The 27,803-nt window shown below is 43.5% G+C and overlaps 1 protein-coding gene across 2 annotated transcripts in view; it reads right to left on the reverse strand.

The window, feature by feature from the left end:
• Nucleotides 1–27,399, reverse strand: part of KCNAB3 (potassium voltage-gated channel subfamily A regulatory beta subunit 3) — a 185,285-nt gene extending 157,886 nt beyond the window's left edge. The window contains exon 1 of one of the 2 annotated variants that reach the window (XM_073622923.1): nt 24,320–27,399. In XM_073622923.1, the coding sequence (XP_073479024.1) occupies nt 24,320–24,537 (218 nt within the window). In that variant the 5' untranslated portion in view covers nt 24,538–27,399. Of the gene's footprint in view, nt 1–10,220; nt 10,722–24,319 lie in introns of those variants that run through there. The other variant, XM_073622924.1, reaches the window with a different exon arrangement.
• Nucleotides 27,400–27,803: the final 404 nt, after the last annotated feature.

Consider the following 27,803-nt stretch of genomic DNA (forward strand, 5'->3'; position numbering starts at 1 on the left):
CCCCTTTCCCCACCATGTGTTGATGACATCTGACAAGATACATCTTTCAAAACCAGTGATTATTAAGCCTTTTTGACTTGTCTGGCGTACGCCATTACAGGTCAACTAGTTCCGGTAAGCCTCCTCTACTTCTGGTGTTGGCCCTGGCACTGATGTACAATCTACACACACTTGTGGTCTTCTTTCTACACACACTTGTGGTCTTCTTTCTACCTACCCGTCAGATCTGGTGCATCCATCTGTGAATTTGAGAGTTTCTTTCCACCATCTGGCCACTCATCCCCCCCATAGAACTATGCTGATGTTCTTTTCACAATTTTTTTCACACAATATGGACGGTTACATTTTATGATTTTACTTTGTTTGATGTTTGTTTTATAGAACCAGCACTGGTTTCTAATCACTGACACATCTGATCACCAAACTTTATTATAGTTTATTTTAATTTTTAGATTTTCTATGTGATTAACACGGTTTAATTATTTGTTATTATCCATATCATGGTCATACATGTTTTGTTAGCAATCACTATGTTTATATGTACATATGTATTGCGATACACACGTTTGTAGATGTGAATTATAGCGCTACACTTTTATTATTTTTTATGCATAATTACCTTTAGTCTATAGGTGTGTTGGCTGCTATTTTTCCCCTTTTTTTCAGTTTAAACGCAGCGCTGTACTTTATATTTTTTATTTTGCGATGCGTTGTAGAGACTGGAGGGATGGATGGTGCTGGGCGTGGGTGGCGATGCATTGTGGAGACTGGAGGGATGGATGGTGCTGGGCGTAGGTGGCAATGCGTTGTGGAGACTGGAGGGATGGATGGTGCTGGGCGTAGGTGGTGATGCGTTGTGGAGACTGGAGGGATGGATGGTGCTGGGTATGGGTGGTGATGCGTTGTGGAGACTGGAGGGATGGATGGTGCTGGGTATGGGTGGTGATGCGTTGTGGAGACTGGAGGGATGGATGGTGTTGGGCGGGGGTGTGGCGATGCATTGTGGAGACTGGAGGGATGGATGGTGCTGGGCATGGGTGGGGATGCGTTGTGGAGACTGGAATGATGGATGGTGCTGGGCGTGGGTGGGGATGCATTGTGGAGACTGGAGGTATGGATGGTGCTGAGATCCTTGCCGCTCTTACAGTAAAGAACCCTCTACATAGTTTAAGGTTAAACCTCTTTTCTTCTAATTTTAATGAGTGCCCACGAGTCATGTTAAACTCCTTTCTGCGAAAAAGTTTTATCCCTATTGTGGGGTCTCCAGTACGGTATTTGTATATTGAAATCATATCCCCTCTCAAGCGTCTCTTCTCCAGAGAGAATAAGTTCAGTGCTCGCAACCTTTCCTCATAACTAAGATCCTACAGACCCTTTATTAGCATTGTTGCCCTTCTTTGTACTCGCTCCATTTCCAGTACATCCTTCCTGAGGACTGGTGCCCAGAACTGGACAGCATACTCTAGGTGCGGCCGGACCAGAGTCTTGTAGAGCGGGAGAATTATCGTTTTATCTCTGGAGTTGATCCCCTTTTTAATGCCAATATTCTGTTTGCTTTGTTAGCAGCAGCTTGGCATTGCATGCCATTGGTGAGCCTATCATCTACTAGGACCCCCAGGTCCTTTTCCATCCTAGATTCCCCCAGAGGTTCTCCCCCCAGTGTATAGATTGCATTCATATTTTTGCCACCCAAATGCATTATTTTACATTTGTCTACATTGAACCTCATTTGCCATGTAGTTGCCCACCCCATTAATTTCGTCTGCAAATAGAGGGATTGAACTGTTTATCCCATCCTCCAGGTCGTTTATGAACAAATTAAATAGGATTGGTCCCAGGACAAAACCCTGGGGAACCCCACTACCCACCCCTGACCATTCCGAGTACTCCCCATTTATCACCACCCTCTGAACTCGCCCTTGTAGCCAGTTTTCAATCCATGTACTCACCCTATGGTCAATGCCGATGGACCTTATTTTGTACAGTAAATGTATGTTCTGCTGTAGGGGGAGCGGGCCCTGGCACCTAGAGACACTCGGGCCCCTTACATGAGTACCGCCTGTACCCCCCTGATGGCGGCCCTGACTACAGGCATGCTACAAGAGATGGTTAGAGACTGCAGACAGGGAACGTAAAATGGTCAAAGACTACAGGTATGCTAAAAGAGATGGTCAGAGATTTCAGACAAGCAACGGGAAATAGTCTAAAACTACAGGCATGCTATGAGAGATGGTCAGAGACGGCACAATTACAGCACCAGATGGTCAAAGGCTACAGGCATGCTATAAGATATGTTTAGAGATTAAGGCTGAGAACATGCTAATTGATATATACCGGGGACACACACCATGAGACTGCTAGAGATCACTATTATAATCCATTTTAAATGAATGATTGTACATTTGTGCTCCTTACAGTCCCCTTAAAATGCCACATTTGATAAAATCTATCATAAAAGATCAGATAAATGAAAAACAGTCATAAAAAGAGAAAAAGGATGGACAGATCAGAGAACAATGAGTGTGAAATAAATAATAAAAAAAACATTGTCTACAAGAACTCCATTTGATGAATAGATTTCCTTCACTGTGCTGACACCTAGGCAGTGGTGACTGGTGCTGTACATTTTGGGGCGGCGGCAAACAAGAAACCCGTCCATCGCCCCCCCCCCCAGCCCCACACTTACCCTATCTAGCAGATTTGGATCCTTCCTGCGTCTCCTCGGCAGCTTCACCCTGCGCCTCCGGCTTCGCGGCAGCTTCGTCCTTGACGGCTTCCCTCCTCCTTCCCTCTGCAGCCAATACGATAACTTCTCCTCTCAGCCAATCGGGTCTTGAGAATCAATATTCGTTATTTTCTCACAGCTGGGTGGGCTCAGGGCACAGTGCTCTGCGCCCCGGGCCCACCCTTTTTTGAAGCCAATTAGAGCCTCACGCTCTAATCATGTGCTTAAAAAAAAAGAAAAAATTGAAATGTATGTGTCCGGTGCCCTACATATAGATTAGGGGCCGGACTGATGGATTGGGGGGGCGCCCCTGCACCCCTAATGGATGGGCTTGCCACTGCACATGGGTAATGGAAATCTAGACTAATGTTCTTCGGTGATTTTCTCTTCTGGTTGAATGTTCTTCAAATATTAAGGTTCAAAATGAAACCAAAATCAAGAACACGGGGACATGACCTCAAACTAACTGGAGGGAAGTTCAAAACAAATCTTAGAAAGTATTATTTTACTGAAAGAGTAGTTAATGCTTCAAATAAACTACCAGCAGAGGTAGTGAGACAGTCAACAGTGGATGGCTTGGGACAAACATAGATCTATACTCAGACAAAAAAGTTAACAAAGAACAAAACAAAAAAATAAGTAAAAAAATGGGCAGACAAGAAGGACTACTCTGTCTCTTTCTGCCATCACTTTTCTCTGTTTCTATTTATATCGACTATAGAGTGAATCAGAAAAATACCACATTCTGACCACTAGGTGGAGCTGGGATCATAAGAGTTAAATACATCTTAGTAAGAAGAGATATAATGTAAGAATTCTAGAGAACGCTGGAGGGAATTAGCAAATCAATGTAGTCGTTGTTACCATGGGATCCCCATTTATTTGCCAATTCCCTCCAGCGTTCTCTAGAATTGTTACATTGTATCTCTTATACTAAGATGTATTTATTTCCTATGGTCCTCAATTTCACCTTGTGGCCATTATGTGGTCGTTTCCTGATTCACCCCATATAGGGTCTCCAATTGTTCTCTTTTGTTGTCACACTCTCCCATTGGAGACTACAGATGGCCATGCCAATGTACAATGCACAGGCCTGGTCCGCTGTTGTGGAAGGTGACCACATTTTCAAAACGAAATCCAGGGACACCCTACTGCCCTCACCCACATATAACCACATCCACAAAATCATGCCAACATTTATAGCCACTATACAAATGAATAAATGTCCTACATTAGTCTAATATTTGGACCAGTTGAGACCTCCTCACCTCCCGTATGTAAGTCTGCACAAGCCAGGAGGGTAGATCACGTGATATTCCCAGGTGGTGTCATGGAAAACACCAATGCACCCACCCCTCCCTCCTCCAGGCACAGGCAGCCAATCATGAGAGAGCTGTTGCAGTGTTGGCAGGTAGATCACTAAGCAGCTTCTGGGGCGGGGAAGCCATATTTAAAACCGGGACACTTTTTATCTGAGGATGGCCTCTAAAATAGTGGACTGTCCCCAGGAAACCTGGACAACTGACTGGTGTCTCCATCAGAAAAACTATTTGAGAAATGTCATCCAGCCATCGCCGGAGTGCATGTAGACCAGATGTGACTGCAAAGAGGCTGCAGGAGAAAGCTATTTTATTGTAAAAAAAAAATGACAACTTCTTGTAATACACAGTGCTTTAGCAAATAAATGCCATTTCCCTCTAGTTTACATTGACTTTAACTGTGCCAGAAATACACATCTGTGAGCAGAGCCTAAGGGTTTGCTGGCGGTTCTTGTTTTTTCCGAGTCAAAGCGCCTGAAGTAGCTTGCAGGGAACACAAAGGGATCATCTTGAAAGTAGTAAAACAATCGCTCAGTCCTGTGCAACTCCACACTCAGTGACACTAATATATCAAATACTTTATCCACATCAATATACTCTACACTATATTACCAAAAGTACTGGGACGCCTGCCTTTACACGCACATGAACTTTAATGGCATCCCAGTCTTAGTCCGTAGGGTTCAATATTGAGTTGGCCCACCCTTTGTAGCTATAACAGCTTCAACTCCTCTGGGAAGGTTGTCCACAAGGTTTAGGAGTGTGTCTATGGGAATGTTTGACCATTCTTCCAGAAGCACATTTGTGGTCAGGCACTGATGTGGATGAGAAGGCCTGGCTTGCAGTCTTCGCTCTAATTCATCCCAAAGGTGTTCTATCAGGTTGAGGTCAGGACTCTGTGCAGACCAGACAAGTTCCTCTACCCCAAACTTGCTCATTCGTGTCTTTATGGACCTTGCTTTGTGCACTGGTGCGCAGTCATGTTGAAACAGGAAAGGGCCATCCCCAAACTGTTCCCACAAAGTTCGGAGCATGAAATTGTCCAAAATGTCTTGGTATGCTGACACCTTAAGTCCCTTCCCTGGAACTAAGGGGCCAAACCCAACCTCTGAAAAACAACCCCACACCACAATCCCCCCACCTGCTATGAGGAAGGCTTAGGGCGAAATGCGTTAGCATTTCAAAGATGTTGTAACTGCTTCAGTGCACAATGAAAAAAAAAAAAAAGGAGGAACGATCGTGTGCCAGCTATTGATTTCTATAATCCCCCCTCCACAAAATGATTTGGAGGGGTGGCCCAATACTTGTGGCAATATAGTGTGGATGAACAAGTTTGGGGTGGAGGAATGTGACTGGCCTGCACAGAGTCCTGACCTCAACCCGATAGAACACCTTTGGGATGATTTAGGGTGGAGACTGCGAGCCAGGCCTTTTCGTCCATTATCAGTACCTGACCTCACAAATGCTCTTCTGGAAGAATGGTCAAACATTCCCATAGACACACTCCTAAACCTTGTGGACAGCCTTCCCAGAAGAGTAGAAGCTGTTATAGTTACAAAGGGTGGGCCTAAGACTGGGATACCATTAAAGTTCATGTGCGTGTAAAGACAGGTGTCCCAATACTTTTGAAAAATGAGCAAAAATGAATAAATAAGTGAAAAGTTCATCAAAGAATTAGTGAAAAAATCATGAGTCCAGCTTCCCAAAAGATACTGAATGCTTCGGTGCAATATGTGTCTCTGCCACATGAAGGTCTATGGACAGATTCTCACCTCTTTCTAATGACCTTTGGATTATAAAGTTCTAATCACCCCATCTATGAGCTGGGATCAGCTAAAATGAAGACTCCTTATTCTTCCTGTTCAGGAGGTACAACCACTTCATGTCGTGACTGGTGGCTCCCGCGCGCGTGCGGGAGTGACGTCACGCGACTCTGGCCAGTCACAGAGCCGGAGTTCGCGGCCCCAGAAGGAAGAGGGGCAAAGATGGAAGCTTCCTGCTCGTGGGGACAATGGCAACAGCGCAGGCTTTGGTGTCAGGTAAGTGACACATAATGGGCTACTATGCGATGCATAGTAGCCCATTATGCTTTACCTTTGCAGGGAAATAAAGAGGAAGTAAAACCCACCAGAGAAGGGTTTTCAGGTATGGTCTAAATATGGATAGCTTAGGGGACAGTTGGACAGATTGGGGTAGGGAATTCCAAAGCTCTGGAGAAATTCTGGGGTCGAGTATGGGAGGAGGTGACAAGGGAGCTAGAGAGTAGGAGGTCTTGGGAGGACCGAAGAGAGCGGCTTGGTTGGTATTTTGAGACTAGGTTAGTGATGTAGGTGGAGGCAGAGTTATGGATGGCTTTGTAAATTATTGTTAGTACTTTGAATTTTATTCGTTGGGTGAGTGGAAGCCAGTGGAGGGATTGGCAGAGCTAATAAAGTACAGCACACTGGTTTTTCCATATATATGTAGCAAAGTCTTTAGCCTCTTCCAGTTTAATGAGGACCTCTAAGGCCAAAGATAGCTGACATGCTTCTGTAAGTAATGGGTTGTGAGGCATAGTGGGTGCAAGGTGTAAGTTATTGGGCACCAGACACTTCTTGAATGCAAAAGAGATGTTTATTTCTTTTACAGTCTTTCTTTTACAAGGGAAAGAGGGTTAGGGCCAGGACACCCTTAAGCAGTTGCAATTTCAATTGGCAGACTCCGAGACTTCAATAGGAGGACAGCCATACAGGGAAAGGCCCCAGCAAGACGCCACATCTGCACGTGCAGGATTGCTGTCTTCTATGGTAACAGTCTTTAACAGTTCCTAACACAAATCGTAACAGTCCTCTCAGCTTCACTACAACTTCTACTTGTAGTATTTCAGCCCCTTGAGCTCCTGGTCTCTCACTGGACCCTCTGATTCACTGACTCTGAATCCCTGGAGCCCCTCAAAGCTTTGCGGTGGTATCTCCCTCAAGCGTCACCCCTGCTTCCCTGCTGGGTCCCTAGCTTGGCACTCTAGATACTTCTCAAGCTTCACCCCTGCTAACCTAACCGGTTCGGTCCCTGGTTTGACTCACAAAGCTGCTCTGCAAGCATCACCACCACTGGTTGGGTCCCTGACTTGATCACTGCCTGAAGTTTCCAGATTCTCCATTTTGGTCGTTCGGTGAGAATGCTGCTCCAGAACTTGTTTCGGTTACTCAATGTGGTCCCTGGTAAAGCCGATTGGTCCCTTAGTGGTGACAGCTTCCCTTCTACCTCCGACCACGACAGGTTCTCCAACCGGCACATCACTTCTGGTTGGGCTTCAAGCCGCAATGCCAACCCTGCGCTGCCCTCTTACTTCTGGATAGGCCCTCACACAGCCTGGCAGCCAGATGCCCCCGGGATAGGCCCAATCTCTGGCCTAGCAACCCGGGGTGTACGACACACGTCCACCCAGACAGCCGTCCAGGTGGCACAGAACCTAGATCACCTGACTCTACCCGAATATATAGGCTCTCCCAGCAGGTCAAGGGATTCAAGAAAACCCCTGCCCATTGGCTGAGATACCCCATATACCCATAACCCGACCTTGAGTTATACTTCTCATATCTAGTACCTCCAAGTGCCTGGCCACCTAGTGGTAGAAGAGAAAAGTACAACAAGGTCAAGCTTAGGGAGAAATCAATGGATCTCTAACAATTGACTAAGGTAACTACTCCTGGCAAGTAAATTTGTGAGGAGCATCCTTGACTAAAACCCAGCGAGGAACTTTAAATATATCTCCAATGGTACACATGAAACATAGACATCATTTAAAAGTAATTATACATCTTTATAAATATACATTAAAAACCCATAATGTATAAAATCATTACATATCCAGATAGATTTTGTGGGGACTTGAGGCTCCCTCCATAACATTAGATATAGGTCAATGCATATCCCACTTCCTCAGGACCTTTGATCTCAACTTGGTAAGATCATCACTTGATTTATATACCACGTTTGGCAAATTTTAACAGGTTCCCCTTTCTAGTGTTGAAAAGAGGACAGATAAAGAGACAGGTCCGAAGATGTCTCACTGGCACGTGGGGAAAGAAACCATTTAAATGAAGACCCCTTCAGAATTGTATCCTTACACAAAAATTCTCCCTGGGATAAGAATGGAAGTACCATCTGTAGGTTCCATGGTTGGAATCATTTAAACAGAAGGCTCCAACCAGTAAAATGGCAAGGTATGGCCATTCAAAGCAAGTTTGAAATCTCCACACTCTCCTCTAAGAAGGCGTTGAGAACCCTGTAAAGAGATCTAGAAAACATGACCAATTTTCAGCACTCTTATCCTGCATACAGACGATCGTAATTTCCGACAACCAAACTGTGGATTTTTTTCCGACGGATGTTGGCTCAAACTTATCTTGCATACACACGGTCGCACAAATGTTTTTGGAAAGTCCGAATGTCAAGAACGCAGTGGCGTACAACAATGTATGACGAGCCGAGGAAAATTAAGTTCAATAGCCAGTGCGGCTCTTCTGCTTGATTCCGAGCATGTGTGGACTTTTGGGTGTCGGAATTGTGTAAACACGCTCGCAATTTACGACAACAAGTCTTGTTGTCGGAAAATTTGAGAACCTGCTCTCAAACAGTTGTTGTCGGAAATTCCGACAGCAAATGTCCAATGGAGCATACACACGGTCGGAATTTCCGACAACAAGGTCACATCGAACATTTGTTGTCAGAAATTCTGACCGCGTGTACGCGGCATTAAAGTGGTTGTAAACCTCAGACATGAAACATAAACAAAGCATATCCCTCTATAGTGTGTGTATTTGTCTCAATCCAAAGCACAAAGTGCATTACTGTCTGCTGCTTCCTTCCTCTGCTATCAGCATAAATCACTTCTGACAAGTTTTCCTGACACCAAGAGAAAAATGGTGACAGAGGAGGGACCTCCAGCACACAACCTGTGATTGACAGCCTCAGCTCTGTTCCTGTGTGTTGTGTGAGGGGGGTTGTGTCTCTTTCTTCAAATCAGCTCTCAGAGCTCTTCTCACTGGGCCCTGCAGAGTGTAACTTAAGCTTGTTGCCCCCCTTTTCTGGCTGCTCAGGCAAGCTGTATAAATTCTGGACTTTGAACGGATGTAGAGAAGAGAAGACTTCAGATAAACAGGTACAGGTGTAGGAGGATTTGTTTCATCTCTGTGTATCACCTGAGGCCAGTCACTTCATGGGCTTATGAGTTTACAAGCACTTTAAGTCAGGTTGGAAAATATGAGACTAGTGGTGTCATGGGTGAAAGGAATTGTGGAACCTCTGTGCCATTTGCATGATTGGAGGAGGAGTGAGCCCTAAAAATGGCCAAGGCACAGAGTCTAGGGAGCCTCTTGGCATTCACCAGCACACCCCACAAGGAATTATGGATTTTGCTCCATGACAGCTCCCAGGTTGTGGCCCTTGGACACACCCATGCAGATTGCAGTTGAATAGCAAGAAAATTAGGGCAAAGTACAAAGTCAACGGACCAGTTCAGGGACAGGCTAAAGATCAGAGCGGGCAACAAATAAGTGTACTAAGATATATGCTGAAGCTGGGAACAGGGGGTGAGGCAATCAGGAACTTGAGAATATGGGAATACAGAGGGGTCAATGTGTGACACAGGATGCTCTGGGGTCAATGGATGACACTGAATGCTCTTGGGTCACCCGAAAACACCTGATGCCCTGAGGTCACTGGGTGACTCCAAATTCACAGGAGGCACAGGGGTTGCCAAGAGCATAGGGGTACAAGGATGACGCACAGGAGTGGCAAGGGTGTAGAAGTGCCCAGGGGTCACATTCGTTGGAAGACATTAGAGGCATAGGGGAGTTCACAGGGTACAGCCACTAAAATCATAAGTAATGGTAAATACACAGGGGTCAAGTCCCTGGCACAAAGACATGGGTGTCACAAGGGTACCCGGGACAATATGGAGTCACAGGAAAACACCATATATACCAGGCTCAGCTCAGGTACAAGGTCATGCTAAAGTTCAGAGCAGGCAGCTGATCTGTGACAATTGAATTCTAGGTCAACATTTGGTCAAATATTCCCCTCCAAATTCATGTTTCAAAAAGTGCTTTTCTATAAACTTTAATATAAACTGTGCAAGAACCTATTGTGTTCTAGAGAGATAGGGTTTGATCCTTCATATTTGTCCTTATTACCTGTATCTCATGCTCTTTTTCTCTGCTATCGTAAGGCCATGCGTGCGCAGAAAGCCCTCAAATCCACGGTCTACCTGTCGATGGGCGACCCAGCGGTGGGGTGGTGACAACGGCTCCCCCAGTCCTGACCCAAGCACTCTTCCTTTCCATCTTCCACCCTTTCGTAAGGGGCTTCCAAAGAGGTCATTGCATGGAGATTTATAGGGATACATGAGGGACAGGCACAAAGGAAGGAGGTGGACAAGGGAACAGTGTTGGTCAACCTGAGAGGTGAAAGTTACCAGTGTTGATGATTGACGATAAAGAACAGACAGGAAGACAATGGTGGAAGAAAGTAGAAAATGGAGAGAGAAAATGAATGTGTTGATGGAGGGAAACAATGTATATAAGATGAAAAGAAGTGAAGATAGCAAAGAATAAATGGTTAATGCCGTGAAAGGAAGAGTAATTAGTTGGGTCCTAAGAGAAGGAGACGACAGTAGGCTCTGAGCTGTGTGCCGAGCCAATGCTAGAGAGATTAAACATTACTCTCGCCTGAGATATCTCACAGGAACACGGAGTGCCACATCCATGTCCCTTCTGTGTCTGAGAGCCTGGGGGGCCACAGCTGAGGCACCGAACTCCATGCCAACTAGAGACGGTGATAAAGGGGAGGAGGGTTTGAAAGAGAAATATAGAAGATGGAAAGACAAAGTTACGTAGTAAGTTAGGTTTAAATTAAGTTCTAGTTCAACCATTAGAAAAATTAAATAAATAGAAAACCTAAATATACAGGACCCTATACCCACAGGTGATCCAGAGGAAGGCAAAAACAAACGTTTAAGACGATAGATGGAGTTGACGGGACTCAACAGAAGAATTTCTTAAGGGGTATCTAAAAGGGATCTTTGTGTACTGTCTCCCCCTATTTTTTCTGCTTTTTATTTCTTAAAAGGAAAAAAGAGAGGGTTTTTTGTTTTGCGCAAGAACAGGGTTGATTGAGCTTTTGCAACCCTGAGGAACCATTGTAGCCTTAAAAAACAGCTTCATTTCACATTCCCTCCAACAACTCCAGAGTATTTGGCCAAAGTGGCGAAGTGGCTGAACTTTTAGGGAAATGAGAGTTCTCAATTTTGCATTACTGAGAAAGTTGTTTGGATGAGGGTTAAACAGCATCAGCAATTACAGAACAAGTCCTAGATATACAGTGCTTTGAAAAAGTATTGATACCCTTTGAAATTGTCCACATTTTGTCATGTTACAACCAAAAAACATAAATGTATTTTATTGGAATTTTATGTGATAGACCAACACAAAGTGGCACATAATTATGAAGTGGAAGGAAAATGATAAATGGTTTTCCAAATTTTTTACAAATAAATATATGAAAAGTGTGGAGTACATTTGTATTCAGCCCCCCTGAGTCAATACTTTGTAGAACCTCCTATCACTGCAATTACAACTGCAAGTCTTTTTGGGGATGTCTCTACCAGCTTTGCTTATCTAGAGAGTGAATTGTTTGCCCATTCTTCTTTGCAATGTACCCCTATAGGGGCTGTTGGATGTAGTAGTCCGTCTGTCACCCTGCCTAGCCAGGCACACACTTGTCACTCACTCAGAGACATGAAAGCAGTCCTTGAACTTGTTTTTTATGTTTTATTGAGGGGAATTTAACTTGGATGGGGGATAGGAAACTTATGAGAAGCCCAAGTGATTAACAGGCAAAATTGGGACTACTATATACATCACAGTATATACAATCTCCTCTCCTCCTCCTGCACTTCCTTGCTTGCAGGTTATCACTCCTCACTCCTCCAGCATATCACTTGCTGCATTTCCTGGATCAGCTAGCACTGCAGGCCAGACACTGGCTCAGCCTGTCCACATACAACCCTAGCCTGTCTATTTACTACCCTAGCCTGTTTATATCCTACCCTATCCTGTCTATATACTACCCTAGCCTGTCTATTTACTACCCTAGCGTGTCTATATACTACCCTTGGGGTGCCAACATCACGGGATCCCTGGACAGGTAAGTGTCCTTATATTAAAAGTTAGTAGCTAGAGTATTTGTAGCTGCTGACTTAAAAAAAAATTGTACATGCTGGAACTCCGATTTAACTAACACTTATCAAAGTAGAAAAAGTGTTTTTTTTTTCCAGCATTGTTACTGTTTTTAATCTATGGATTAAAAATCTTTTTTTGCAATCTTTTGAAAAGATATGTGTATTACTTTGTTATTACTTTGTTATCCTAGGAAATGACAAAATGATTTTTGTATAAAAAGGTCCATAGCAGAAATGTAAAAACTGTAAAAAAAATTAAATTGTAGAAAATGATAGAAATGTAAAAACTGCTCTGATCTTGTTGTGATACAATTATTACTATTATTATTATTCAGGATTTACGGTATATAGCACCAACAGTTTGTGCAGCGCTGTACAATATAAAGGGAGTGCAATCACAATACAATAAAATACAACAGGGTTAAGGGAGCCCTGCTCATAAGAGCTTACAATCTAATAAATTTAAATAATTGTGCCAACGCGGCATAAATTAACTTTTTGGAGACCTGCTACTGAATTCTACACAGCACAATTATGTCCTTATGTCTTTTTTTTCTGAATGGGGTCTTTTTTGGCACAAAAACAGGTCCAGGGTGGTTGAAAAGAGCTCCTGCAATCCTGAGGAGCCATTGTACCCCTACCAGCCAACAACAAAAGCTTCCAAAGCATTTGTCCAAAATGGTGAAATTTTGTTGAAATTCTTGCTGATTTCGGGGGAAATGAAAACTTTTCATCACCTACTTTGAACCAATGAATTCTTCAGCATAGCAAAAGTCCACCAGAATGCTACAACTACTCGCCATATTTCACAAATGGGCTGATTTGTACTCACTATAATAACATTTATAAATAGACTTCTATAATTAGAAAGGGACATAAGGGCGCTAATGTGCCTCTTCCTCTGTCTCGTCTCTGGTGAAGCTGTCCTCTCTCTCCCACATCCAGGAGAGGATTCTGGGACAAGGATAACGTCGCTGGGAGCGAGCACAGTGTGCTGACGATAACAGGCCCTGACACCTCTAGGACAAATCGCACTCCCTCCTGTCCGGGGACGGGTCACATGACTGTATATATAATAATATCCCGCGGTGTGTTTACATTGTGTGCCTGGCTAGTCCCCCCTCTCCCTGTACAGGAGGGAGCCCTGTATGTGGGGGGGGGGGTTGGCACTGCCCCTCGCTGTTTACATGTACACATGCTAACACGAGCATACCATCAGGGGTTGCTCTGACATTCTGGCGTCACTGACAGATCTTAGCTGTAACATATGGGCACGGAGGGGCTGGCAGTGCCCCCGCTCTGCTTATCCCTGGGATTGGTGCTGCCCGCTGTTTCCATGTATGCATAGAAGCAAGCTTTAATTCCCAGGGACATTCTGTGTCCCTGGAAATGTGGAACGCTACTACTTTGAACTTAAATGTTCTCAAACCCCTTCACAAAAGCTTTACCAATGCTAATTTATAAAAAAAAAACTCACAAAAAAAAAAAGCGGACTCAGTATATGTTGATATTATTATTATTATGTTACTTTTTAATTTCTTTTTTATTTATTTTTATTATTATTATTATTATTATTAAAAAACACTTATAACCACCGCCCACAGTACTTTTACTAACCTACTGGTACGTTGCGGCACACATGCGCACTGGTTTGCCCCCTGGGGCACGCAGTGGTGGAATTCCGTGACTGCTCTGTCCGGTGGACACAGCGGATCACGGCGCTCATTGCCCGACTTCTGTGATTGGCTGGGGTATCATGTGATCGCTATGACCAATTGTATTGATTACCCGATTATAAATAAACAAAACGGTAGCGAATGGCTTCCATTCAGGTGGAACTTCACTCTCCCAATCAGCATTGATTATTTTTAATCCTCATGCTGCTAGCATTAAGAGATAGATAGGAAAGTACCATATTTATCGGCGTATAACATGTGCCGGCGTATATCACCCAATTTAAGAGGGAAGGTTCAGGAAACAAAACTTTTTTGTGTGCCCATCTGCAGCCTGTTCTGTGCCCATCTGCAGCCTGTTCTGTGCCCATCTGCAGCCTGTTCTGTGCCCATCTGCCTCCTCAATGCAGCTCACTATATCTCATATGAAATCACCGAGCCGTCATCTGTTTCCTCGGCTCTCAGTCGGCAGTCACATACACAGTCCCGCCTCCGTCATCGGCATTGGACCAGTTCCTGTGATAGACAGAACACTGGTCCAATGCTGGTGGCGAAGGACTGTGTGTGTGACGTGCGAGCCGAGTGAGAGCCGAGTGGAGAGGAGATGATGGCTTGGTGATTTCCGGTGACACTCGTCCCCCTCCTTCCCCTCCGAGGTAAGCTGTCGGCGTATAACACGCACCCGCAATTTTCCTCTATTTTCAGGGGGAAAAAGTGCATGTTATTGGCCGACAAATACGGATTACCCGATTACCCGATTACAAATAAACAAAACGGTAGCGAATGGCTTCCATTCAAGTGGAACTTCACTCTCCCAATTAGCATTGATTCTTTTTAATCCTCATGCTGCTAGCATTAAGAAATAGATAGGAAAGAATATTGTATTTACTTGCTTTACATTTTTTTTTTTTTTTTTTACATTTCTTCAGTTACTTCCTGGTTTCTTGCCTAGGCAAATGATGTCATACATCCCTCCCAAGAGTCATTGGGAGGGGAGGAGGGGTTTTCTCAGATCAAGCACACCCTCCTGCATGCATTGTTGAGCTAAGGGCAGGTGATTTCTAGGAAGTAAAAGCTACATAAATCATCTGCCCTTACTCAAGATGGCTACGGCCAGAAATGCTAGTGGGTGTTTTTCAAGGCGATTTCCCAACAAAATAAAAAATAGAGACATTGATGGATGGGCCAGTTTGCTTTGAATATTACAAATGAATTAAATAGTGTTTTTGGTTTGTGGTGCTCAGATGCAGTGAAGATTTGCTTTCATGACTGCTTGCTTACTATTGTGATGCTATGATTGGCCCACAGCTATCACATGGTACCTGGCACCCTGTACCATGTGATTAGCTGTAGTCAATCACAGATCACAATAGTAAGCAAGCTGTCATGAATGAAAGTTATTAATGACTAGGGTTGCCACCTCATCCCTTTAAACCTGAACACACATTAATTACACAGGTTCTGAGACTAATTTAATGCAGATAAGGCCCCAAGTGAGTTTAATTACCACCTTAATCAGCTAGAGAACCTGTGTAATTAATGTGTGTTCGGGTTTAAAGGGATGAGGTGGCAACTCTATTAATGACACTCAGGCTGGGTTCACCGATTTCCCTGAATTTGCACCTGAATTGGAACCAAAGACACACAAGACTCTTTTAAAATGCGCCCGCCCCAGAGCTGTGTGAACCGGCTCTATTGAGAGCCGGTCACATTCTCCTGTTATGCGAATTGGATGCGGGGAAACCCACATCCAATTCGCATATGCGTGAACCCAGCCTTAAAACTATTTCTTATAACAATGATCATCTTTGTTATAAGCAATAACGGTGTAAAAAAAAAGTCCCTGATCATCGCCACACCAGTCATATGATGATGCTGTACTGCTCTAGTGACAGTATGGAAAAAAAAAAATTCTGAAAAGAAAATTGTATTTCATTTCTTCATTTTGCAAAAAATTGTGAAAAAAAAATGACAACTTCAAAAAACTCGCCATGCCTCTTACTAAATACCTCGGACTGTCTACTTTCTAAAAATGGGTTATTTGGGGGATATTTTTACTGTCCTGGCATTTTCGGGCCTCAAGAAATGAGATCAGTACATCAGGATTGATCAATATCCAAATATATATCCCATAGTTTGTAGACTCTATAGCTTTGAATAAATAATATACACCAATGTGGGTTATTTTTACCAAAGAAATGTAGCAAAGTACATTTTGGCCTAAAATTGTGAAAAAAGATTATTTATTTGCAAAATTTATAACAGAAACTAAGAAAAACGTGTTTTGTTTTTCAAAATGTTTGATATTTTTGCATTTGAATAAAAAAAACCCAGTGGTGATCGAACACTACCAAAAGAAAGCTTTGTTTGTGTGAAAAAAAAAAAAGATAAATTTCATTTGGGTATAGTGTTGCATGACAGAGCGATTGCCAGTTAAAGGAGCACGGTGCTGAATAGCAAAATATGCCCTGGTCATTAAACCTTTCAGAGATCAGGTGGCTAATGTTACTTTCTGATTTTTATTTTTATTTTTTCATTTATTTTATTGTTATTTATTTATTTTATTTTTTAATGTTTTTTTGTTTGTTTTAATTTTTTTTTTATTAAACTTTTTGTCTTGCCGTATCTATATCTATTTCAATCATTGTATCGCACTGTGTATGGCCAGTGTAAGAAAGATTGCATAGAGAATATACAATCTGATGGTATAGTGTATGGTCAGCTTTACAGCATTCGACTGTTTTGTTGAATTGGACATCGATCCTTCAGTATTATCACACCATGTCCACCTGTAGGATTTTACAATCTGATTGTATAGTGTATGGCCAGCTTTAGCACCTTTTAACATGAATCCAGCATGTCACAGTGATGTCCAGCAGTCACGTCTTTTAACCAATCTGTAGCCTCAATCACTGAAATCTCATAGAAAATGTTATTCATTAAATATCTGCAGCTCCCATTACAATAATTCCAATTGATCCCGCTATATGGGTCCTTGTTCAGTCCCTCCCTGTTATATGGTGACAACACCTGGTCCCTGTCTCCCAATTGTGCTCCTGTGTTGTCACCTTGGGGTCGATTTATAAAACATTCGTAGGACGATTGTCACACACATTTGTGCAGGAAGGACACATTTTCCCAGTAATTTATGTAATAGATTAATTCCTATGAATGCCATCCAGTGGTCAAAATAAGGTAGTTCGGAAAATGTATACAGTACCACTTTTTTGTCCTGTAATAGTAATAGATTAATCAGCTCTATCTAGTGGCCATAATGAGGTAAAGTTTTCTTGCCCACCGCAAAATGAAAATATACCACATTTTGGCCACTAGATGGAGCCGCCAATGATAGAGATTAATCTATTATAGAAGTTGTGGAGAAATCTCATACAACCTGCATAAATGTGTATGACATTCATCCAACTGATGTTTTATAACTGGACCCCATGGACTTCCAATAGGCACTAGTGCCCATTTCTACATGCATTAGGCAGACGTTGTCCACTGTTGTCGTCGCCCTCAGGAAACCCGAACTGAGAAATGCTGCCATAGCTGGAGAGTATGTAGACAGGAAGGGGCTGCAAAGAGGCTGCAGGAGATCAGCAGCACTGAGATGCAATAAAGATGAAAGCAATTATTTTATAATACAGTTCTTCAGCAAATTATAGGGAATTTTATAAAGCAGGAAAGGTGGCATTTACTAAACATTCACTGAAGGTGAATCCTATAGGTGCATGGGTAAAGCAGGTATAAAGACCTATGAACTAAGAGCGGGATGGTGGGAACCCCTCATAATGGGCACAGAAGGAGTACAGACCCTGGAACTCAGTACAGGGATGGTGGGGGGGGGGGCCCTCATAATGGGCACAGTAGGTGTAAAGACTCAGTACAGGGATGGGGGGGGGCCCTCATAATGGGCACAGTAGGTGTAAAGACTCAGTACAGGGATGGTGGGGGGGGCCCTCATAATGGGCACAGTAGGTGTAAAGACCTGAGAACTCAGCACAGGGATGGTGGCAACTCCTTACAATGAGCACAGCAGGTGTACAGACCTGGGAACTCCGCACAGGGATGGTGGGAACCCCTCATGCAAATTGGGTGAACAGGCTGGAGAATGCCGATGCCAAGGTGGCAAGCTGGAAAGGTTGGCAGTTTTCCTTGAAGGAAAAGGTTGATCTGATTAAGACTTACCTGATTCCGATTTTTCTGTATGTCAGTTTTGTTTGCATTTTGCCAGTTTCTCTCTATACCAGGATCTATAGTTGTTTCTTCCAGCTGTTATGGGGGAACAGAATAAACCTTGTCAAAAGGAATGTGACTTACCTTCCTAGGCGGGAGGGTGGTCTAGGGATGGTCAACCCTGTAGTCTTTTTCTCTCTGATGTTTGTGAAGTACAATCTTGGTAACATGTTGGCAGAGAGACCGCCTGGGTGGGTTGGTATTTTCCAGTCCTGGTTTAGGCCCTTTCTGTGAGACTGGCAGAATGGTGGGCCAGTGAAAAGCCTGAGGGTCAAGCATGAACAGCTCCCGGCTTATGTTGCCCCGTGTTTGAAAATGCTTCGGCAGTGGCAAGTAACAGCAGGAGAAGTCAGATCTCTTCCAAGGAAACTTCTTGAGAAGCGGATCATGAGCTTTGCTTTTTGCGAGCCACTGGCCTTGAGGGATTGCCCAAGCCTGGTTTTGGGGGTGGGTTTGCGATTGATTAATTTGGAGAGAATCCCAATGAAGTTTAGGGATCAGGCTTGGCTTGCCTTTCATGGAAAACTATATGTGAAGGGCAACTTGAAGTTTCTTTCCATGAGTGATCGGGGCTGCCCGAGAGTGGAGTGTGGAGGAGTGGTGGAGTCCATGGATCACTTTCTACTTCAATGCCCTTTTAATATAGAGGTGTACAAGAGGGTTGGGAGGGCTCTGAGTATACCCTTCCTCCCCCATATGAGTTATGCAGAGAGGGTGTATGGGGCATTCCAGACTCGTCGGGATTATGATTTGGAAACACTTTTTTTAGTTAGTCTAGTAGTCCGTTATTTCACGTGGAGTGCACGGTGTCAGGTATCCTTACGGAGTAAAATCCTCCCTGTGGAAGTGTTGGTGCAGGACATTCTGGGTGAGGTTGGGAAGATTCGGGGTCTTGAGAAAGACAGGTGGCAGCAGGAGGCCTGGATAAGGGCGTGGAGGAATATCAGGACTCTGTAGCTGCTGCCTGTTGATCTCGGGGTGTGCGGCTTTTCTTTGTATTCTTGATTCACTCCCCCAGATTTTCAAGATGAAATATATTTTTGATAAAAGGCTACATGTATGGTGACGGTGATGTTCCTTAGTCTGGTAGGGATTGTGTTGTGTGCAATTTGGTTTGTACCATTTATGTTTTTGTTTTGTATTATCAAATTCAATTAGTTTGTAAATATGTTTTATTTATTTATTATGGTTTTATTGTATATAAGTTGTTGTTTGTAAGATTTTCAATACACAAAATTAACCCCTCACAATGGGCACAGCAGATGTGCAGACCCGGGACCTCAGTGCAGGGATGGTGGTAACCCCTCATAATGACCACAGTGGGTGTGCAGACATAGGAACTCAGCACAGGGATGGCGGGAAACTGCCATTCTGCTCCTTGACAGTGAGGTGTGAGGTTGCTGGTTCCTTAGCTCCTGTGCTTCCAGAGACCAGGGGCTGGAGTTGCTTCTCTGCCCCAGGAGGGTTGCTGTATCCTGGGGAGGACCCTGGCGGGGGTCCCCTGGATAGGCCTGTGGAAGATACTGGGCCTGGCCCAAGGAGTGATGAATCCCTGTCTGCCTTTAGACAGAGCATTGTTGGTAAGCTGAAATGGATTGAGAAAGAAGAGGAGAAACTGTTGATTTTGATGGCTGAATTGAGGAAGAAAAAACAGATTTGTGCCAAACTATACAAAAAGAAGAGACCGGCTCTGAGGCCTGAGTTGAAGGACTTGGAAGAAGCTGTGAAGAAGCAGAAGGAATTGGTGAACTCTCTGAAGGAGAATAGTGGAATATTTAAAGAAAAATATAGTAATGAGGAATGATTCAACTGAATGAGGAGAGGAGCAGCTTCCTGCATGGAAGGTGACCCAACCAGTGAGGAGATGCAGGTACCGACAGAGTCAGCAGAGAGTTAGAAAGTGGGCCCGGCGGATGAGCCCAGCTGTTCAACACCTCAGGCATCTGCTGAGCCCACAATGGTGGAGGCCTCTGTCCCCCTCACTCCCCAACAGCAATATGGAACATCTGAGCAGGAGGTTGAGGGAGGTACTGGCATGCAGGAAATCATCTGTAAGCTGGAATCCCCTCCGGGTGTGGATTCCCCAGATGATGATGAGAAGATGGACACTGTTCCTCACCCTGTGAAAAAAGACCTGTAGCGAGAGCAAGATCCACCATGAAGTCAGCAGCAGATGACACAGCAAGCAGGTACAGTGTGTGTACAAGATGGTGATGTGGACTTTATTAATGACAATGAGCTTGCTGAGGGTTGTAGTGCTACGGGCAGTCAGCTCAGACCCATAGACAATGTACAGCATAAAATGCAGTCTGAATTACCTGTTGAAAACAAAGCTTCAGATGAAACTGGTGAGAGTAACTGTCAGCTTCTGGGGGAAGAGTCTGCAGTGAGGAGCTCCATGGACAATACAGTGACTTTGCCTGGACCAGACACAGCGGCTGTTCCTGAGAATGGTGGAGGAGATGCTGGGTGCAGTAGTGCTACAACTCTCCAGGAGTCTGCAGCAGCCAAGACTGTGATTGAACCCAGGAAAGAAGCTGAGTATTCAGAGCAGGTGGATAGGGCGGGTCCTGCCTCTGCTAATAAGAAGACTGCTATTCCAGCTGATTCAGACTCTCTGCCAGCTGGTTTTTATGTGTCTAAGGACAAGACTGCAAATGCTGGTGGTGTAAGAAAAACTTATTCTGGTATTGCTGCTACAGGATCTGGGAAGGGGCAGCAAGTAGTGAAGGAATATGAAAATGTTTTATCTTCCTCCCTGTTTAAAAGGAGGAATGTCGTTCAATTAAAATGGGAGGGAGGAGGAATTCCCCCACATAGGAGGGCAGTGGTGGATAAGATTTTGCAGATGAGGTTCAGGCCTGCAGATATCTTCGCCCTGATCAGTCCGGCAGGTCCCTATGAGTAAGATTTGTCCTTTATCTGTACAGGGTCTTTGGACATTTTTTGGGAGAAATATGAGCACGTGTGTAGGGGCCTGCCGGACTGGAATGGGCTCATCCCCAAGCTTGTATCACACCAGCCACTCATTAAAATGGTGACAGTTCTTGTTCACAATGAGTCCATACCACAAGGGGATTTATCTGTATGGTTAAGAAGGTATGGAGACGTCCTGAGCCCCCTAAAGAAAATTTTGGACGATCGGGGAATATGGACGGGGGGGTGGGGGGGGGGGGGGGTGGTCTGTGCATTTAAAATTAAAAGTAATTGACAATGTTGTCCAGCATCTGCCATCCTCAGCTTCTTTCCTGGGGAGGGACAGGCTGACCATCTTCTACCCGGGCCAGCCTAAGCTCTGCAACAAGTATGGGGATAAAGAGCATCTTGCATCCTCCTGTCCAGTGATGAAGTGCTCTCTGTGTCAGGGTATAGGACATTTGGCAAAAGATTGTAACATCATAAGGTGCAACCTGTGCAATGTGGTGGGACATCCTTACAGTCAGTGTCCTGAGGCAATGCACAACAAGCCTGAGCTCATGAGAGAGTACTTCCGCCTGGACATAGAGGATGCTCAGAGCTCAGCAGCTGGGGTGCCTGTGAGTCCACCTGAGTCTGTGCCAATACCCAGTATGTCTGTGTCTTCCCAGTTGCCCCAGTCAGTGCCAATACCTAGTATGTCTGTGTCTTCCCAGTCTGTGCATTTACCTAGTGTGTCAGTATCTTCCCAGTCTGTAGGTAATATTTCAGTTACCAAGAATGTGTCCATTCCTTCTATGTCTTCTAAAATTGCAGAGGCTTTGAGAGGTGCTGAGGCTGGTGCATCACGTGCAGTGCCAGTCCCCCTCCCCTGATGCTGCAGGGCTTCTATTGAGGATCTTGGGGTGCAGAGGAGTGGGGAAAATGGTGAAGAGGCTGGCCTGGTGGTAGATAAGGGAAGGGAGAGTGGGGGGGGGGGGGGCAGATAGGTGGGGGGAGGCTGTTGACTCCGGTTTGTCCAAGGATGATATGGAGTGGTTGGAGGATAAAAGGAGGAGGGGCAAAAGAAAGAAAAAAAAGAGTCCTAAGGTTTTGCCTTTGGCAAATAAGTTTGAAGTCCTGTCAGATGATGATGACGATGAAAGGGACTCGTTGAGTACTGCATCCTCTATGGATGAGTGCCAGGGTGCAATGAAGCGAGCTGGTTCTCCAGGAAGAGGGAGTAGTCAGGCTAGGAAACGGCTGCCTCAACTACCCTAATGGCAGTTCCCACTCCCGTAGGATTATGCTGTGCGCAAATTGGTTTGCTCCATTTATTATGTTCTTGTTTTTTTTGTTTTGTATAGTCATATTTAATTATTTTGTAAATATGTTTTATTTATTTATTATGGTTTTATTGTATATAAGTTGTTGTTTGTAAGATTTTTCAATAAACAGAATTAACCCCTCCTAATGGGCACAGCAGGTGAACAGACCCAGGAACGCAGTAAAGGGATGGCGGGAACCCCTCATAATGGGCATAGGAGGTGTGCAGACTCAGGAACTCAGTACAGGGATGTGGGAACCCCTCACAATGGACATAACAGGTGTGCAGACTCAATACAGGGATGGTGGGAACTTCTCACAATGGGCACAGCAGGTGTGCAGACCTGGGAACTCAGCACAGAGATAGTGGGTATCCCTCATAATGGACACAACAGGTGTACAGACCCAGGAGCTCAGCACAGGGATGGTGAGAACACCTCATAATGGGCACAGCAGGTGTGCGGACTCAGGAACTCAGCACAAAGATGGTGGAAACCACTCATAATGGACATAATAGGTGTACAGATTCAATACAGGGATGGTGGCAACATCTCACAATGGGCACAGCAGGTGTGCAGACCTGGGAGCTCAGCACAGGGATGGTGGGAACCCCTCATAATGGGCACAGCAGGTGTACAGACCCAGGAACTCAGTACATGGATGGGGGGGACCCCTTATAATGGTCACAGCAAGTGTACAGACCTTGGAGTTCAGCACAAAGATGGTGGGAACCCCTCATAATGAGCAGAGAAGGTACAGATATAGCTTATGGAATTTCACTCTACCCACCTAAAGTCAAATCTTACATGTCTAACAAAAGAAAAAAAAACATACTTATTAGTCCATCGAGCCCATCGTTATCTCCTTTGCATCCAACAGTCTCTGTTCCTGTGCCATTTTGAATGGAAATCCCACGCATGTACAGACATGTCGCTGGTCTCCCCTGTGTCTTTTATATTTGCTTGGAGTTCACCTTTAAAGGCCCACTTTGGGATATTTAAAAAAAATTACTCCTGTATTGCAAGTGTTAAACGTTAATCCTAAGGGTAGAGGAAGTCATAATACTTACCTTGTTCATCGCTGGCTTCCTCCATGCTGTGCGACTGTTCTTCTTGTCAGCCTTCTGTCTGGTGGTCACACTCTGATGTCATCACATACAATGCAGGACCAGCAGTCCTGCATGTACGAGAGTATGCGAGGACCCACCAACGACCCAGAGTGCCGAAGAGAAGAAGAGAAGAGGAAGCCTTCCAGAGCAAAGAATAAGGTAAGTATTACGGTCTATTTCTCTACCCCCTAGACTTGACATTTAACCCTTGCAATCCTGACCAATGTTACACACATTCATGTAGGCTAGTCATATTGTTGCCGTATTTTTTGTAATAGATTAATGCCTATGATCATCGGCTCCATCTATTGGCCAAAATGCGGTACATTTTCTCATTGAAGTTTTTCAGAAAACTATACTGCGTTTTGGCCACTAGATTGGGCTGATAATCCTAGGAATTAATCTATTACAGAAAATGCAGATAAAAGTTGTCCAGCCTGAAATAATATGTATATAACATTCGTCCAACAAATGTCTTATAAATAGATCACATAATGTCCATTTTTAAAATTTAGGTTTAGTGCTTTTTCAAATGGGGATTCCAGCTGGAAGATAAGAAGGACGGTAACTGATTTCAGCCAATAACATTTAGATAAAAAAACATCCAATGTCCCTGGATGCACTGATATCTCTGTAGACAACCCTAAACATCTGATCTTAGGGGAAAATAAATAATCTAAAATATGTTTCTCTTGACAACCACTATTATTTACAGTGGGGTTGCATGGTCAACTAGTCAAATTCGTCCAAATCCTTTGTACATAAATTTTCCATAACATGCAAAAAATACACATAGCAATTGCTTTCACTCACCTGTATCTCATACCACTTGGTATCGTAGAACTTTCCTGGCCTTGTGTTTGGCAGTCACGCGCAGTGTGCAGGGGCGGACCACCAGCCGTTCCATTTTCTCCTCGCCTCTTCAGCTCCACGCGGGGCTTCAACTTTTTGGAAACATTGAAGCCATACAGTTCATCCACACTGAACCTGCTGGCCCTTGCAATGCTGCCCCGAGGAGGGTGAGAAAACATGGCCGAAACTAGAGGGCAAAGGCAAGGTTTTGTCACAGAGAAGAAAGCTTCAACATGAAGGCTTTGGAAGTGAAGAAGTAAGGGGGTAAAAAGTTGGTGAAGGAGGACTGACGTACCAGTAAGGACCTCCAAGGTAAAAATTATGGAGGACAGAAGAAAACTATGGCTAAAAACCTGGAAAAGATTTAAGGAGAGATTGGTGGTTGCTATGGGGAAGAGATAAGGAGAGGTTGGTGGTTGCTATGGAGGAGAGTTAAGGAGAGGTTGGTGGTGGAGGTGAGAAGAACATACTTGGGCAGGTCAATGATGGGACAAAGGTTGGAAAGTTAGTATGTTAAAAAAAAGTAAAAGTAAAAAAAAAATATTTTTGAAGAGATGAAGACATACAAGGTTTAAGAAGAGTCAAAGCAGATCACAAGAAGTAATGAAGAAGAGAAATTCCAAGGGGGTAAAATTTGAAAGATTAACAAGAGTTAACAAGACAACTGAACACACATGAGCAGATGACAATGACAAATGTTAGGTTGATGCCAGATGAGACAGAATTAGGAGGTCATTAAAAAAATGAAAGGACACGGGAGGCCAGGTGAGGGAGGGGAACAGATATTAAGATGGTTACAAAGGAAATGTGGAATATATTTGTTTTGGAACAACTGAAATTGTTAAGGAAAGGTTGTGGTTGAGGTGAGAAGAACATGTGCTTGGGTTGGTTAGTGATGAGACACAGGCTGGGTAGTTAATATGTTAAAAAAAGTTAAAGTTAAAAAAAATAATGTGTTTGGATAAAAGCAAAGAGATGAAGATATACAAATTATTTGAAGAGTCAAAGCAAGTGATGGAGAGGATAAATCCCAGCAGATTAAATTAAATTTGGGAAGATGGATGAGCAGCAAGACAGGTAATTATACACACATGAGCTGGGGGATCAATGTTAGATAGGAACACGTCTGATGAGACAAAGTTAGGAGGTCATGAAAAAAGTGAGCGGACTTGGGAGGCCAGGTGAGAGAAGGGAAAATGTGTTCAGATGGTTACAAAGGAAAATGTGGAAGATATATGTTTTGGAACAACTGGAATTGCTTGGGCGTTAAGGAGAGGTCTGTGGTTGACGTGAGAAGAACATGCGTTTGGGGTAGGTCAGTGGTGGGAATCAGGTTGGACAGTTAACAGGTTAAAAACCTGACAGGACAGGGTTAGGAGGTATAGAAAACAGTGAGAGGACAGGTGGGGACATGGAAGGCCAAGCGTTAAGACAAGTACAAAGGAAAATGTGGAGGATAACGTTTTTAGAACCATTAAAAGATGTGTTGTCTAAAGGTCAATATGGTAGAAGAAAAACACTAGTGCTGTTCACAGGAGAAGCATTAATATCAAAGATTTTGAAAGATGAATCTTTAAGAAGGTAATAATGTTAAATATAGGTTTTCATAAGTTATGGAAGACATAGAAGTTGAAGAGAGTTTCAAAAATAAGTTAAGGAGGTAGGAGGTGGAAGAAAGAAAAAGAGGGGTTAATATAGTTATAAGAGAAAATTTTTAAGGTATGGGTAATATTTGTGAAGAATAAAGAAGAGGAAAAAGATGGAGGTGGGCAGGGAAGATCGAAGAAAAAGATATAGAAAAGGTGATGGCTAGAAGAAGGTAGGCGAAAAATAAAAAATAAAGAGGGGAAAATAAAGTTAAAGAAGAAAATATTTAAGGTATAGATAACATTTGTGAAGGATGCAGAAGAGGAAAAAGATGGATGGGGACAAAGAGGATTGAAGAACAATACTAGAGACCCAAGACAAGAAAAGATTTTAAAGATATTGTTTCTGGAGGATCAAAATTAGGTGTGGGGTAAACTACCACAAAAGGAAAGGTTTGACGGCATAAAGTTTTGAAGGTACAGAAGGGATGATGAGTAGAGGAAGGTAGATAATGAAAAAGGAAGAGGGGATAATAAAGTATAAAATATTTAAGGTATGGGTAACATTTGTGAAAGATACCGAACAGGAAAAAAATGGAGGTGGACTGAGAAGATGAAAGAACAATGCTATAAGACAAGAAAAGATTTAGAAGGTACTGTTTTTGGAGGTTACATAAAATGTTTTTGGAAAATTAGGAACGGGTAAACAAGAAAGATAAAAAGTAACAAGTGTGGTCCAATAAGGAAGTACAAGGTTTAATGATACTGGTCTTGGAAGATAGAACAGAGGTGAGGGTCAAGTGATGGAGATGTTGCCAGGGAAAACTTTGAGGGCAGGTTGGGAAGGGAAAAAGGATCAAAGGATTAGGATCTGACAGAAATAGCTGCCAATCAATTATATATTGATGGTAAAAAAAATTGCAGTAGAGGAAAGAACTGAGGGTGGACATGAAAAATTGAGAAGAAGGAAGGTCCCAGCTCTTTTAGTTTGCCTTTCTTTGTCTGATCTCCTTTGTGGCTTCCTGCAGCACCTTTCCTTCTTGTCTCCCTGAGCAGAAAGATCCTCTGATCCTTTGCACCTCTCCCCTTTTGAAATGCCCTCATCCCCCCTATGTGTCCTAGAGGTAGAGCCTGATAGACACCTGTAGAGGATCCTTGGTCTCCTGAGTCAGTTGTCCATCTCAGTCACCGTCACTGCTTCACCCCCCTTCCTCCCTCCGCTCCCTTGCCCTGGCTTCCAGATTAGCAAAACGATTAGCAGTTCATATCCAGCCAGACAGATGGTATGCAGGTCATTGCTTCTCCTCTACCCTGCCAGAGCCCTGCAGAGTATCTCCTTGCTCATCCTCTGCCAGAGACATATAGGGCATCATGTCATTGTGTCCTAGCCCTTGGCATAGACTCTTGAGTTTCCCTCCCTGGCAGAACAGAACGTGTGTGTCTCCCCGTGACACATCTCTTGGCAAAAGAGCAACCTGGGTCCGACTATCTAGATAGCACAGACGCACCTGTCGCTTTAAATAGCAGAGGAATGTAAAATTAAAGGGAAGCTGCTAGCTTTTTAGCTTTTTTGTTTTTAACATTTCTAGTTTTATATATGTTCTTATTATTCTTATTATTTTATATTTATTTATATATAATATATATTCATATTATTTTAGAATATTAATAAATTATATATGAACATACAGTATATGTATGTGTGTGTGTGTGTGTGTGTATATATACATATATATATATATATATATATATATATATATATATATATATATATATATATATTATACAGTATATAAATGTATATATTTTATATACTGTATTACTGTATATTCAGCTCTGAACTATTAAGGTTTTTCTGT

Source organism: Aquarana catesbeiana, linkage group LG03 (assembly GCF_042186555.1).
Source record: "Aquarana catesbeiana isolate 2022-GZ linkage group LG03, ASM4218655v1, whole genome shotgun sequence".
Taxonomy (NCBI): domain Eukaryota; kingdom Metazoa; phylum Chordata; class Amphibia; order Anura; family Ranidae; genus Aquarana; species Aquarana catesbeiana.